The 16394-nt window shown below is 36.5% G+C and overlaps 1 protein-coding gene across 3 annotated transcripts in view; it reads right to left on the bottom strand.

Annotated features, from left to right (window-relative positions):
* Positions 1 to 827: 827 nt before the first annotated feature.
* The window catches only part of ITGB1BP1 (integrin subunit beta 1 binding protein 1), a 58294-nt gene continuing 42727 nt past the window's right edge, over positions 828 to 16394 (bottom strand). For 2 of the 3 annotated variants that reach the window (XM_053709705.1, XM_053709704.1), the window contains exons 4-8: positions 12578 to 12656; positions 8782 to 8918; positions 8240 to 8332; positions 5977 to 6126; positions 828 to 1292 (exon numbers count right to left, since the gene is read on the bottom strand). In XM_053709705.1, coding sequence (XP_053565680.1) covers positions 1209 to 1292; positions 5977 to 6126; positions 8240 to 8332; positions 8782 to 8918; positions 12578 to 12656 — 543 coding nt within the window. In that variant the 3' untranslated portion in view covers positions 828 to 1208. Of the gene's footprint in view, positions 1293 to 5976; positions 6127 to 8239; positions 8333 to 8781; positions 8919 to 9041; positions 9162 to 12577; positions 12657 to 16394 lie in introns of those variants that run through there. The other variant, XM_053709706.1, reaches the window with a different exon arrangement.

The following is a 16394-nucleotide window of genomic DNA, read 5'->3' as shown; positions in this document are numbered from 1 at the left end:
TAATTGTACCAAACATGAAAGTAAGCTCCAGGCTCTAAATCTTAACAGTTTGTAAGTGGACTATAGCCAGGGCTGTACATTTTCATTACACGGCTAGTCCCAGATAGAAACTGTAGCTCATGAGCAAGACATTTGTTTAAGCCTTTAACATTATATGGACTCGTAGCTTCTTCCTTGACTGTTAAACTACAGCAATCATTTTCTAATCTCCGAACACAGCATTAAAACATATTCAACAAAATAAGTTATAATAAAATATCAAGTAAATCTATTCTGGTTAAAATAAAGGTAAATGGGTCAATCGTGTATTATTTAATATACAGCATGTGCATAAGAAACTATCTTATAAACATTATACTTATCTGATGCACAACTGGAGCTCCTGTCCTAACACAAACTATTAGAGAACTAGTAGATAATACAGCTTTGTTTTTATGATTTGGACTGACATTTTGTGAAACCAAATAAGAACATAAGCAGACATCTCTCTAGATCATGTAAATAATCTGATTGAATTATACGGATCTAGGAATATGTATGCAGAGTACTGTTGCACCTTGTGTCTGAGCATACGTAGCCCCTGTATTTGCCCAGTAGGCAGTAGTGCAAGAGCTTCAGAGATTTTCACCTCACAATTAGTACCTTCACGCTAATGCGTTTTAAAAGAGTATGCTGCTTGTATTATAGGGTTTTGTTTGATTTAGAATGAAGTTATCTATGTTTTGCATTATAATTAACACCACAGGCAGCCTACAGAATATATACGTGTCCAGCTAATTAATGTCGCAGAAATAAGGCCACAATGTAAACAAGTTCTCTTTACCAAATCACAATTAAAAAAATATATATTTCTAGTAACTGGTTATTCAAAGCATAACATTTTGATTAAGCATATAACTCTGATTAGAGGGGAAAAGAAAATCTGTTACTGGTCTTGATGAACAATAAACTCAGAATAAGTCTGAAGAATATTTAGAATCTTTAAATGTATCAGCAATAAAAAATAAACAGGCCACTTACCCATTTGACAGTTACCATGGGATCCAGCAAAACACTGCACAACATGACCATTCCCAAGAAATAAATGTACATTGTTCAAAAATGTCACTAAAAAGAATTTAAAAAATGGTTTACATACTCCCAATGCATTGCTGGTGTGATGCTATACGTTGACACAAGTAAGTTTCACATTGCCTTAGTGCAGAGGACTATTCTGCCGGAACTCGAGTCTTCTCTGATAAAACTGAATCAAACGCTGTAGAGAGGACTTTGCAGATGGCTTGTGCTTGCTCCTACAGCATAAAATAAGTGATAAGTGCAAAATAAGTGATAAGTGCATAGTAGCACTTCTGTGATACATCATCTACAATAATTGCACATGGGTACGGCATTAATGACGATTAAACCAAAATGTAATTCCTGTAACTCAGTCTGTAAGGCCCCCATATCTAATGTACTGAGACGAATTATAATGTTATAGTCAGGCACTTCTTTATATCATATGTGTTATAATACATACGTATCACAGTCAATTTCAATGTATATGTAGATGTGTATCATGTTTGAAACAATTTTAGCCTCTGCCACCATATATAAGAGTGGTACAACTGGACAAGAGAAATACAAAGTAGGTAGATTCAAATTCCATCCTGTACGTAGAATAAGGGTCACACATTGTGATACTAACAGGAATAATGACTTTGCCAATGGTATTGGCTTTTAATTTGTTGCCAATGGAATCTATGTTAACAATCGGGTAGATTACGAGTTTGGCGTTAGGCTTAAAAAGCAGCGCTGGCCAGTCCCAACGCTGGTTTTTAATGCCCGCTGGTATTACAATGTCTTGCAGGTACAGATGTACCGCTCACTTTTTTGGCCAGACTTGGAAATACCGCAAATCCACTTATGTCAATTGCATATCCTATATTTTCAATGGGACTTGCATAGCGCCGGTATTACGAGTCTGACAAAAAAAAGTGAGGCGGTACACCTTCTGTCAAGACTGGTACCAGCATTTAAAAGTCAGTAGTTAAGAGTTTTACACTACACACGCTGTAGCATAAAACTCTTAACTAAAGTGCTAAAAAGTACACTAACACCCATAAACTACCTATTAACCCCTAAACCGAGGCCCTCCCACATCGCAAACACTATAATAAAAAATTTAACCCCTAATCTGCCGAACCGGTGATCGCCGCCACTATAATAAATATATTAACTCCTAAACCGCCGCACTCCCGCCTCGCAAACACTAGTTAAATTTTATTAACCTCTAATCTGCTGTTCCCAACATCGCCGCAACCTACCTACATTTATTAACCCCTAATCTCCTGTCCCCAACGTCTCCGTCACTATATTAAAGTTATTAACCCCTAAATCTAAGTCTAACCCTAACTTAAATATAATAAATTTAAATAAAAAGAACTATCATTAACTAAATTATTCCTATTTAAAACTAAATACTTACCTATAAAATAAAATCTAAGATAGCTACAATATAACTATAGTTACATTGTATCTATCTTAGGGTTTATTTTTATTTTACAGGCAAGTTTGTATTTATTTTAACTAGGTAGAATAGTTACTAAATAGTTATTAACTATTTAATAACTACCTAGCTAAAATAAATACAAAAGTACCTGTAAAATAAAACCTAACCTAAGTTACAATTACACCTAACACTACACTATAACTAAATAAATTAACTAATTTAACAACAATTAAATTACAAGATTTTTAAACTAATTACACCTAATCTAACCCCCCTAACAAAATAAAAAAGCCCCCCAAAATAAAAAAAGCCCTACCCTACACTAAATTACAAATAGCCCTTAAAAGGGCCTTTTGCGGGGCATTGCCCCAAAGTAATAAGCTCTATTACCTGTAAAAAAAGTACAAATCCCCCTCCCCAACATTAAAACCCACCACCCACACAACCAACCCTACTCTAAAACCCACCCAGTACCCCCTTAAAAAAACCTAACACTAACCCCTTGAAGATCACCTTACCGGGAGAAGTCTTCACCCAACCGGGCCGAAGTCCTCAACGAAGCCGGGAGAAGTCTTCATCCAAGCCGGGTGAAGTGGTCCTCCAGACGGGCAGAAGTCTTCATCCAGACGGCATCTTCTATCTATCTATCTTCATCCAACTGGCGCGGAGCGGGTCCATCTTCAAGACATCAGGTGCGGAGGCATCCTCTTCCATCGCAGTCTTCTTACTAAATGACGGTTCCTTTAAGTGACGTCATCCAAGATGGCGTACCTTCAATTCCGATTGGCTGATAGAATTCTATTGGCTGATCCAATCAGCCAATAGGATTGAGTTGGCATTCTATTGGCTGTTCCAATCAGCCAATAGAATGCCAGCTCAATCCTATTGGCTGATTTTTTCTACCTTAATTCCGATTGGCTGATAGAATTCTATCAGCCAATCAGAATTGAAGGGACGCCATCTTGGATAACGTCACTTAAAGGAACCGTCATTTAGTAAGAAGACTTTGACGGAAGAGGATGCTCCGTGCCGGATGTCTTGAAGATGGACCCGCTCCGTGCCGACTGGATGAAGATAGAAGATGCCGTCTTGATGAAGACTTCTGCCCGCCTGGAGGACCACTTCGCCCGGCTTGGATGAAGACTTCTCCCGGCTTCATTGAGGACTTTAGCCCGGTTGGGTGAAGACTTCTCCCGGTAAGGTGATATTCAAGGGGTTAGTGTTAGGTTTTTTTAAGGGGGTATTGGGTGGGTTTTAGAGTAGGGTTGGTTGTGTGGGTGGCTGGTGGGTTTTAATGTTGGGGGGGGGGATTTGTACTTTTTTTTACAGGTAAAAGCACTGATTACTTTGGGGCAATGCCCTGCAAAAGGCCCTTTTAAGGGCAATTTGTAATTTAGTGTAGGGTAGGGCTTTTTTTATTTATTTTGGGGGGGCTTTTTATTTTGTTAGGGGGATTAGATTAGGTGTAATTAGTTTAAAAATCTTGTAATTTGTTTATTATTTTCTGTAATTTTGAGTTTGTTTGTTTTTTGTACTTTAGATCATTTTACTTAATTGTATTTAATTGTATTTAATTTAGGGAATTAATTTAATTATAGTGTAGTGTTAGGTGTAATTGTAACTTAGGTTAGGTTTTATTTTACAGGTAAATTTGTATTTATTTTAACTAGGTAGTTATTAAATAGTAAAACTATTTAATAACTATTCTACCTAGTTAAAATAAATACAAACTTGCCTGTAAAATAAAAATAAACCCTAAGATAGCTACAATGTAACTATTAGTTATAGTGTAGCTAGTTTAGGGTTTATTTTATAGGTAAGTATTTAGTTTTAAATAGGAATTATTTAGGTAATAATAGTAATTTTATTTAGATTTATTTCAATTATATTTAAGTTAGGGGGTGTTAGGGTTAGACTTGGATTTAGGGGTTAATAACTTTAATATAGTGGCGGCGACATTGGGGGCGGCAGATTAGGGGTTAATAAATATAATGTAGGTGTTTTGGCGATGTTGGGGGCAGCAGATTAGGGGTTCATAAGTATAATGTAGGTGGTGGCGGTGTTTAGACTTGGGGTTCATGTTAGGGTGTTAGGTGTAGACATAAATGTATTTTCCCCATAGGAATCAATGGGGCTGCGTTAGGAGCTAAACGCTGCTTTTTTGCAGGTGTTAGGTTTTTTTTTCAGCCGGCTCTCCCCCATTGATTCCTATGGGGAAATCGTGCACGAGCACGTTCAGCCAGCTCACCGCTAACGTAACAGCGCTGGTATTGAGGTGAGATGTGGAGCAAAATTTTGCTCTACAATCACTTTTTTGCGGTTAACGCCGGGTTTGTAAAAACCCGTAATACCAGCGCTGTCTGTAAGTGAGCGGTGAGCATAAACTGCTCGTTAGCACCGCATAGCCTCTAATGCAAAAATCGTAATCTAGGTGAATGGTTCCCCTTCTAATCCTTCAGAATTGCAATGCAATAACACTAAGGCAGCTGGGTAATTTTTTTCTAAGCCATTGTAGTACATTAAAAGTTAGTTTTTTTAATAACTACCCATGAGTTATCTAGTAAAATATCTAACTAAAGGGAAATGCTGAAAATAAAATACTTTATATAGGATTTTATTTTTTTATAAAATTCCCTTATAGACATTTATGTGTTTAACCTCTGCAAATGGGTTAGCTATAGAGTCAAAGGTTGCGCTATATGCCCCCCCAGATGCAGCTGGTGAACAAATGAGAAGCAGGCATACGTGTATATATGTTTATGTTTGATAAAATTTTAGCAATTTTGAATAAATACATAAGAATTTGTTAAATAATAAGCTTGTTCAGAAGCATGTGCAAACACTGTAAAAAGCTGTGCAAACAGCCATGAAATGATGCTTGAAAAACTTATAAGAGAATTGGGCACTTCTCACATGTGGTAGCTCAGAAGAGTCAATCAGAGCAATTGTTGCTAGATACAGAGTCATATGCATTTCATTTATACTATAAGCTCTCTAAGAAACAGGGCCCTGTAACCTTTCTGCCCCAGTCTTCTGTCCCTGTCTTGTCTTTATTTATTGTAACCCTGTGTAGCGCTGCAGACAATAATAATAATTTTACATTTAGAAAATTAACAAAGAGGTTATACATGCAGGTGTCTATAGCTTCCAATCATGGATTTGGCTCTGTTGATCTGATAGTCCAGTAAGGTGGAACTGGTCATAGTACAATTATTTACAAAGTTTCTATAGGTGGGTAGGTTGCCGCTGGATGTTACATATCCAGTACCATTATTAGTCAAATAATAATAAAAATTACAGCAAACATCCTCATATTCAGTATCATGTTTACATTGTGCATGCAGGTGGTTTTCTGGCTGCTGGCTTGACCAGTTTTCAAAGAATACTTTCAGGCAAATACAAATCGGACAAATATATATGATATACAGTATTTGCCTTCTGAAACCATTTCTACTCATTTAAGTGCTTACCAGAATACAACTTACCAAACAGTTACACTGATACACCCAAAGGCTGCACTCATCGTCACCCAGGCCTTTTGTCTTCAGAACCAGCAAGCTTTTCCCAGCCACCAAGCCGTCATCATAGCACACCATGCAGACAATGAGATACAGAGCATGTCTGTGCAGTACATCCTGCAACAACAAGGTGTGGAGTTATTTATATATATATATATATATATATATATATTTATATTTAATCTGTGTATATAGTGTCTGAGAACAGGGATTTGTAAGTGATTTGTAAGTGATGAGGTCTATATTTCTCCTTGATTGTTGTGATGTGAGGTTTTTGTTTATAGGATTCATTGTGTTATATTGCTGCAAACACAAACTGCTGTAAACTGCACTTGAAGTACAAAATAAAAGGGAGTGTAAAATTTATCAAGACTGTGTTGTTTGTTTATACCCTAGAGGACTGTGCTATTTCCCTGAAACTAAGCACTAGGAGTAAGTGCTGGGTTAAATTATTTTTAAATTATATTATATATATTTAGCATTGGGATAGTATTAGTTAGTATAGTATTAGGATAGTATTAGTTAGTTAGTATTTAGATAGAATATGCTTCAAGGACAATCATATACATAAAGCAGTTGCCTGTGCCAATCAAAACAATAATTACACCTGTAGTCTATAGAAACTTAGAAAAGCTTATTTTAACTTTATATCATGTCACGCCATTGAACTACACGAGTAGAATTAAAATATAATTATTTCTACGTCATGCAAATTGGTGAAATTCTTATGAGAAAACTAAAGTATAGATTTAGCCTTTTGCATTTATTATATATAACAAATACATACAGAAAGAGAAGTAATCTGCTAGCAATAAACAACAGCGCAGTGGCTTGTTCTATGGCCCGGGTACAACCTGGGAGTAGCTTCTTTTAGACCAAATTTGCTTTTTCACAAAGGAGAAGTTTACTAAAGTATATCAGTCTGATCCCGTCTAACAAGGTCAGTCCAGCACCAAAATACCAGGCAATTCTCCTCTGAACAAGGGAAATGGCAACCCCAGACGATCGTTTTGGCCTCCTCTGTGAAAAGTACAATTGAGCTAAAAGAATCTACTCCCAGGTGGTTCATTCCTGACAGATTGCTTCTCTTTCTGTTTGTATCTGTATTATGACCCTGGGGAAAGTCTCCCTAAGGGTGATGGGGGGGTAACCAGACGTGGACACCTTGCCCAATGTACCTAGAGGGATGCGACTGCACCTCACTGACGAGGCCCAAAAGATGCCAAACCAATTCATCTGGGGTTGCCATTTTCCTTGTTCAGAGGACAATTGCCTGGTATTTTGGGGCTGGACTGACCATGTTGGCGGGATCAGACTGATATACTCTAGGAAAGTTCTCCTCTGTGAAAAGTACAATTGGGATAAAATAAGCTACTCCCAGGTGGTAATAGGGCCATAGAACAAAGTCACTGAGCTGGTGTTTATTCCTGGCAAATTGCTTCTCTTTCTGTAGGTATATGGTATAGAACAAAGCTGATTTGCCTGAGATAAGTATAAATGCTGTAAGATCTTAGCTGAAAATGGTTAATAGATACTTTCTGGATCTTGAGGTATTGTGTTTTACTTGTTTGTAATAATAAATAAATACATTTGTATTAACTAATATTTGATAGTTATGGGTATTGTTTAATCTAACATGTAACAAATTAAATGTTGTCTGAGGTTACAAAATGACTGGGGAATAAGATAACTATGATAAAGGGAAGAATTTTCACAAACAGTTTTTATCTTCTCCTCTTTGAGTGGAATAATAAACACACCTGTTACTGGTCCCTTGACAGGCACTAGACTGTGAATTGTGGATAAAATGACACAAGGTGTATACGTAATACAGCTCACATCATATCGGCCCTTTGAAACTACATTTTAAGGACGTGCACAGACACTCATTGTAATTTTGCCCATTTGTCCTGTAATTTAATTCTAGAAACTGATGGGGGGTTTCACAGCGAGGGAGAGGCTGAAGTATACCCTATAGGATCCTGATACTTCCCCCTGCAACATTCTACACACTTGTTGCTTGATCAGAGCAGGAGCTCACCAATATCGATCCTAGAGGGTTCCTTAAAGATGTTTCCCTGGACTGCAAACAATGCAAATTTTGCTAACAAACTGACAGTTTAACTGCTTTTAAAAAATTTATTTTGTATGCAGATTTTATTTTTTCCAAAGCAGCACTTAATTACTTAGAAATATTACACACAACTTAGATTGCTACTTAGTTACTTACGTACTGATCAGATGTAGTAACTTTTATGCCATATTTAGAGACGCTCATGATAAATTCTTCATCTTGAGGTACAAAAGGCAGTTTTCCATTTTGCTAAGGTAAGAAACAAAATAAATGAACCTGATAATGCGTATTAGTCTACACAGCTGCCTCGTTTGGTGTAGCACTTCATATTGTGAAAATGTATTTGTAAACTACAAGTTTAAGATACTATTTAATAAACAAACACGAGGAAACTTATTTAGTATATATGTAGAAATGTTAAGTTATTTATCACCAGTGGCTGTTTTTATTATTCCAGACACTGGTTCCTGTTACCACAATAATACATTAGCATGTCTATATTTAGAGTCACATGAAGTCTACATTACCAGAAATGAGTGAAAATAGAAATATTTAATCAATTATTACAGGAAAACAATGCTATCAAAGTATCAATTAACAATTCAATTATCCACATAATAATATTCACAAAGAAAAACAGTCTGTACAGCATTTGCAAGCAGGCACCAGCTTTTACAGCTTGCAGGTTCGTCAGTTACCTGCGCTACATCAATGTAATTTATTAGGTCCAAAGATCCCTGGAGTTTTTTACAGTCTTCCTGCTTCAGTTTCTCAATCGACCCCACATACTTCACTTTGAACTCAGCACATGCTTCGGAATTACTAGCGCCTTGTCCTGCCGACAAAAGACAGGAAGCCATTAGGTTAATAGAGGAAGAGCATGTCCTATTGGTCACAGTGATATATGTCCTGTAGCTAGCAGCAAGAATGTAATAATATAAGAAGAATACACATTTACTTTTCTTGTGCAGAGACATCACAGTCTTTACTTGTTTGGCTTGAATCCCTTGCAGAATACTATGTGGAAATTAGTCCACTATAGTAACATAGTGTAATCTTTGTTATCGGCTAAGAGAGGCTGTACACTTCCTGTGTAGTATTTAATGTGTGTTGGTGATGTCATAAGTGTGTACGTCAGTTTTTTTTAAAGAGACAGCTCGTACCAATAAAGCTATTTTTAAATTGCCCTCCTTTTTAAAATGATACATGGACTTAACTGTTGTAATACTAATTGTACAATCCTATCTTATGTTTTGTTTTTTGTGCATAGAAAGAAAGGGAGAACTGGTAAACTATATTTTGACAGCAGATAAAAAACAGAATGCACACATAATCTATCCATATTCCCTTCTAAAGTACAAGATTAATTAATTAATAGGATAGCCTTATGCATATGCATTATAAAATTCCCTTATGTTATTACTAACAATAGCTCATTTATTTTATGCTGTATATATAATTATAGAAAAGAGTAAGGTAAAGAAAATGTATCTGTTTATAGATATCTACTTGTAGACCTTGTTACAATAATGTGTATTTTGCTTTGGGTCTAAGACAAGTAGTTGTGCGGGAAGCATGTAATATATATACAAAATAAGGAAAACCACCCACGAGTATGTGAGTATGCTCCAAGAAAGATATGCTTATGCGCACAATATGAAAAGAGATAGTGGTGATATTAATAAAAATTAATGACTTTTATTAAATTCGTTTTAAAAGACAGCAAAAAAAAAAAAAATGTGCTTCTTGCTGCACTCACACACAAATTTAAAAACACTACACCTGGGTAGTAATTGTTAGATACAGATTCTGAAACACTATGTATAGCAGTTAACCTGGGATATTATAAATAGGGAGCGTGTTAGTTCAATAAAGTTTTCATTTGTATTCCTCTAAATCACAATTCAATTAGCTGCCTGTTCATAAAGGCATGTATTAAAGGGACACTGAACCCAAATTTTTTTCTTTTGTGATTCAGACAGAGCAGGCAATTTTAAGCAACTTTCTAATTTACTCCTATTATCATTTTTTTTTTCATTCTCTTGGCATCTTTATTTGAAAAGCAAGAATGTAAGTTTAGATGCCGGCTCATTTTTGGTGAACAACCTGGGTTGTTCTTGCTGATTGGTGGATAAATTCACCCATCAAAAAACAAGTGCTGTCCAGTCTCTGAACCAAAATTGTCTGGCTCCTTAACTTAGATGCCTTATTTTTTAAATAAAGATAGCAAGAGAACGAAGAAAAATTGATAATAGGAGTAAATTAGAAAGTTTCTTAAAATTGCATGCTCTATCTGAATCACGAAAGAAAAAATTTGGGTTCAGTGTCTCTTTAAGTATGCTTTGATTTTTAGTCAACTAAAGTACTCAGCACACGCTGAATGCTGTGTGCACCAACACCCAACACCTTTCCCTTAAAAAAGTTTTTCCCAGGCAAGAAGCACATTTTTTTGCGGTCTTTTAAAACAAATTTAATAAAAGTCATTAATTTTTATTAATATTACCACTATCTCTTTTCATATTGTGCACATAAGCATATCTTTCTTGGAGCATACTCACATACTTGTGGGTGGTTTTCCTTATTTTGTTAGTATGTCTAATTCTGTATTAGGGTATCTGTTTTGTTAATTACATGAAACTATACCAACTTTACTATGCAAAACATAGTACACAAAATGTCATATAGGCTTATTCATGAGCTATATAATATTTAATAGGTATAGAGTCTACCTAATGCATAAATTCATATGTAGGAGGGTTTGTGAATATAGCACAGTTTGGCAGCTAGCTTGTACTACAAGTTAATTTCATTTACAGAAAAAGCCAAAAGGTACGTAGGAAGCATTTAACTTCAAGAATTTCTTAGACTTCCACAACTATGAAAAATAAAAGAACTGGAGAACATTTTAAAGAGAGAAATATTAAGTTTAAAGGGAAACAGTGGATTGTGATAAAGAGTATTACAAGGGCATTCTATAAATCTTTACAAGTTCACAATTGATTATGAGCCCATACTGTCTAGGGCCTCTACTGAGCTAAGCTGGGATGAAGCTGTCCTCTGTAAAAAGCCCACTCTGAATACTGAAGGCTGCTATCAAAGGTGGATACTTGGTATGGTGGGTATATGTTGCTTCAGAGCAAGTTGTAATAAATCACTGCTAAGCTAATTCCAGGTATGAGAGATGGGCTGATATAAGGGAAGGCTGCTAACTTTTAATAACAAAATCTGGAGCTCATTTTCCATTTCACACCAAGCAAGAGGACAATCTTCCTATTCTTCTCTTTAAGGCTGTGCATGTCTGCAATACTGAATGTGTCACCCTGTGTGTTTAAACGTCGTATCTGCACACTTTTGTGAGAGAGTACGCGTGACTGTGTCTGTGGAAAGTGCATATGTGAATACATTTAGTTTCCTTATTGTGTGACTGGTTATGTTTCACCCTCTCATATTAGTAGTATTCCACTATACACACTGTTAACTTAATAAATACCTATACACACACACACACAAATACACACACTACACACACTATACACACTGTTAACTTAATAAATACCTATACACAAATACACACACTCTACACACTGTTAACTTAATAAATACCTATACACAAATACACACACTCTACACACTGTTAACTTAATAAATACCTATACACACACACACACAAATACACACACTACACACAAATACACACACTCTACACACTGTTAACTTAATAAATACCTATACACACACACACACACAAATACACACACTCTACACACTGTTAACTTAATAAATACCTATACACACACACACACAAATACACACACTCTACACACTGTTAACTTAATAAATACCTATACACACACACACACACAAATACACACACTCTACACACTGTTAACTTAATAAATACCTATACACACACACACAAATACACACACTACACACACTGTTAACTTAATAAATACCTATACACACACACACACAAATACACACACTCTACACACTGTTAACTTAATAAATACCTATACACACACACACACAAATACACACACTACACACACTGTTAACTTAATAAATACCTATACACACACACACACAAATACACACACTCTACACACTGTTAACTTAATAAATACCTATACACACACACACAAATACACACACTCTACACACTGTTAACTTAATAAATACCTATACACACACACACACACACACACACACAAATACACACACTGTTAACTTAATAAATACCTATACACACACTCAAATACACACACTACACACACTGTTAACTTAATAAATACCTATACACACACACACACACACACAAATACACACACTACACACACTGTTAACTTAATAAATACCTATACACACACAAATACACACACACACACACATATATATATATTCAATTTCCTGCTTTAATATTAAAAAGTACAGTGTGTTCTGTAATCCCACTCCGAAACGAATGCTTGCACTGTTGTGCTATTGGGTGCTTACCAAAGCTTTTAGTAGAGTCTGTATCAAGGCTAGCCACGGTGCTCGATCTGGACAGACCCCCAAGGCTGGAGTCTACAGACTAACATGGAAAACAATGTCAAGAATATAGCATTCAGCAAGCCATGTTATACATTTCCTCACAAGTAATTATGTCTCCCTTTCTATTTTTACACTATAGTGAGTAACTTAAAGGGACACTAAACACAGTTTTTTTCTTTAATGAGCATGCAATTTTAAGCAACTTTCTAATTTACTTCTATTATCATTTTTTCTTCGTTCTCTTGCTATCTTTATTTAAAAAGCTGGAATGTAATACTTAAAAGCTGGCCCGTTTTTTGGTTGAGAACCTGGGTTATGCTTGCTTATTGGTTTGCTAACTGTATCCACCAATAAGCAAGCACTATCCATGGGGCTGAACCTAAAATGGGCTGGCTCCTAAGCTTTAAATTCCTACTTTTTAAATAAACATAGCAAGAGAACAAATAAAAATTGATAGTAAGAGTAAATTAGAAAGATGCTTAAAATTGCATGCTCTATTTGAATCTTTAAAAAAAATGTGGGTTTAGTGTCCCTTTAATTTGTGCCTTACAGTATTTTTATTAAAAATAAATAAAAACATAACTAAATAAAGGAAATGTATTATACACATCTAAGCAGATCCTAACTCCTTTTTACCTATCTGTATAGGACCTGTATATTGATCTTATGTGTTATGCTGTATTACACAGTCTGGACTCAGAACAAATGTCTGCCTGTCTATGGGTAATGTTGGTTTCTCCAGATGTATTTACCTGGCACCAATCAGCTCTTACATAATTTGTCTGACTTTTTCCCCAAACACTTGATTCTGTACTAAGTATACTAAGATTCTTGCACATTTCATTAAAGGGACATTAAAGTAAACCCTTGCTCCATTTGGACGTAGATCTATGTCATGTAGTACATAGCCCATCATACCGCACAATGTAGAGTTACGTCTGACATGCTGGAAGCCCAAGCAGTCTTGGTTGTCAAGTGACGACTGAGACATGCTGTTTGTGCACTTCCAGCATCTGCCTTCATATGGTAACGGAAAACGATTGATGCTCTATTACCATATGATGGCACATTGCCAGATCATTACAGACAGTGACATGGTCTGTGTCATTGTCTGTAACGATCTTTATGGGAGAAAGGTTGGAGATAGGTGGGTGGTCAAGCAGTGGAAGGGGGATGGAGGGGAAGGGACCCTACGCTGCAGAATTTTTTTTTGAAGGGAGAGGATGCTACACTACAGAAAGGACAGATATAAGAGAGGGTGGGGGAGTTTAAAACAAAGTATAAACTATGTACTGGCAGACAGCTGCCAGTACCTAAGATGGTGGAGGCCAATGGGAGGGGATGAGGGTTAGAGAGCTCTTTGGGAGCCCTAAAACTTCAGAACTAGCACACCGTCTGTACCTAAGATTGCGGTGAGGGATGTGGGTGGGAGAGCTGTTTGGAAGGGATCAGGGAGGTAGGAAATGTCAGGTAGGAGGGTAATCTGTACACTAGAATACTATTACCCTTACCAGCTAACTAATTAACCCCATCACTGCTGGGAATTTCATAAATGTGGTGCACAGCTGCAATTAGGGGCCTAATTACCAAAAACAATGGCAAAGCCATGCATGTCTGCTATATGCAAACAAAGGGGATCCCAGAGAAGCTTTTACAATCATTTGTGCCATGATTGCACAAGCGGTATGTACATAATTTCAGTGAGAAACCCAAAGTTTGCGAAAAAGTTAAAACATATTTTCGATATCACATTTGAAGGTGAAATGGTGGCATGAAATATACCAAAATGATCCTAGATCAATACCTTGGGTTGGCTCTATATATATATATATATATATATATATATATATATATATATATATATTTATTTAAATGGAGCATCAGGAGCATAAATACATTACTGGGAGCTAGTTGCTCATTGGTGGCTGCACACAAATCCCTCTTTTCACTGGTTCTCCAGATGTATTCTGCTAGCTCCCAGTACTGCATAGCTGCCCCTTTAACAAAGTTTAACAAGATAATGAAGCCTTCTGAGAATAGGAGTAAGTTAAAATCACATGCTCTATCTAAATCATGAAATATTTGTTTTGAGTTTTGTGTACCTTTAAGAGGCTTTTTAAGAGGTGTGATCCAGGACTATGAAAAACAATTCACATTCCGCTAGCAGAATGACAGCTTAAATGTTTTTAAGACAAGTATTTTGTATGCAGATCTTTAGCAATGCAGTGATTCATTTCTGATGCATATATGACAAAATACTTTAATGCCCATTTAAGTTTGTACAGTGAGGATATATGTACTTGTGCCAAAACATAAACTATTACATTACTACAGATAAATAAAAAACAGATCACTCACACATTAAACAAACCTCCTTAAATAGCATTCAGTGAGAAGCATGACTTCAATTAGTCAGTCTAACTCTGCTCTCCACTAGCGGAGGATTTTATATCCGTTCACATGTGATGCAGCCTATTTTTGTTTAGGCAGATCAGTGCATATAAGGCAATATTATACAACAGTTTGCAATGTGGGTCATTACAAGCATTTCAGTATGGGTTTATGGTTATCATTTTTAATTTAATGCAACACCTTTAGCTGAGGGAGGAGACACCCCAGGACAGTGAGACTTATCAATAGACGACATGTATGCTTAGTACAAAATGTCCCCCTGAAGTCACTGTTCCCATAATGCATTAGTATATATATATACTTAGGCACTGAGTCCTGCACTGCCACTACTGAGCAGCACTTAGCCAGTGAGCCAATCAGGCGAGGCATACACATGTAGCCACCAATCACTGTCTGTATCCTACCCAGTAATTTAATACAATATAATATAAACTTGTCATTTTATATTTGTTTATAACTCTGTATTTGTTGTTTACACAATTTAATTTGTTCACAAAAACTGCAAGTGTGAAATTGTTGCAGTACAGTCCCTCATTTGAAAGGTTTGACACAAGCTAACGGCTGTTTAAATTGATGTAGAACCAAGAGGAAGTGCATGCTTGTGCACAACTCATCTGTGTGGAGAGGTTGCTTAGTGGCTGATTACAACAAATTCACCAGCTCTATTGGTGGACAGTGGTACTCCCCAAAGCATAAAAAGCAGGGCGGTTTTATCACAAAAACATCTGCTTAAAAGGGACATGGTGCTCAAAAAATGATCTCTTCTATCTAAAAAAGTAATAAATTATAAAAAGTCCTCCTCTATATGAAATAAAAAAACAGAATTTATGTTTACCTGATAAATTACTTTCTCCAACGGTGTGTCCGGTCCACGGCGTCATCCTTACTTGTGGGATATTCTCTTCCCCAACAGGAAATGGCAAAGAGCCCAGCAAAGCTGGTCACATGATCCCTCCTAGGCTCCGCCTACCCCAGTCATTCGACCGACGTTAAGGAGGAATATTTGCATAGGAGAAACCATATGGTACCGTGGTGACTGTAGTTAAAGAAAATAAATTATCAGACCTGATTAAAAAAACCAGGGCGGGCCGTGGACCGGACACACCGTTGGAGAAAGTAATTTATCAGGTAAACATAAATTCTGTTTTCTCCAACATAGGTGTGTCCGGTCCACGGCGTCATCCTTACTTGTGGGAACCAATACCAAAGCTTTAGGACACGGATGAAGGGAGGGAGCAAATCAGGTCACCTAAATGGAAGGCACCACGGTTTGCAAAACCTTTCTCCCAAAAATAGCCTCAGAAGAAGCAAAAGTATCAAACTTGTAAAATTTGGTAAAAGTGTGCAGTGAAGACCAAGTCGCTGC

This window comes from Bombina bombina, chromosome 4 (assembly GCF_027579735.1).
Source record: "Bombina bombina isolate aBomBom1 chromosome 4, aBomBom1.pri, whole genome shotgun sequence".
Taxonomy (NCBI): domain Eukaryota; kingdom Metazoa; phylum Chordata; class Amphibia; order Anura; family Bombinatoridae; genus Bombina; species Bombina bombina.
This window is presented reverse-complemented; position numbering and strand designations above follow the sequence as displayed.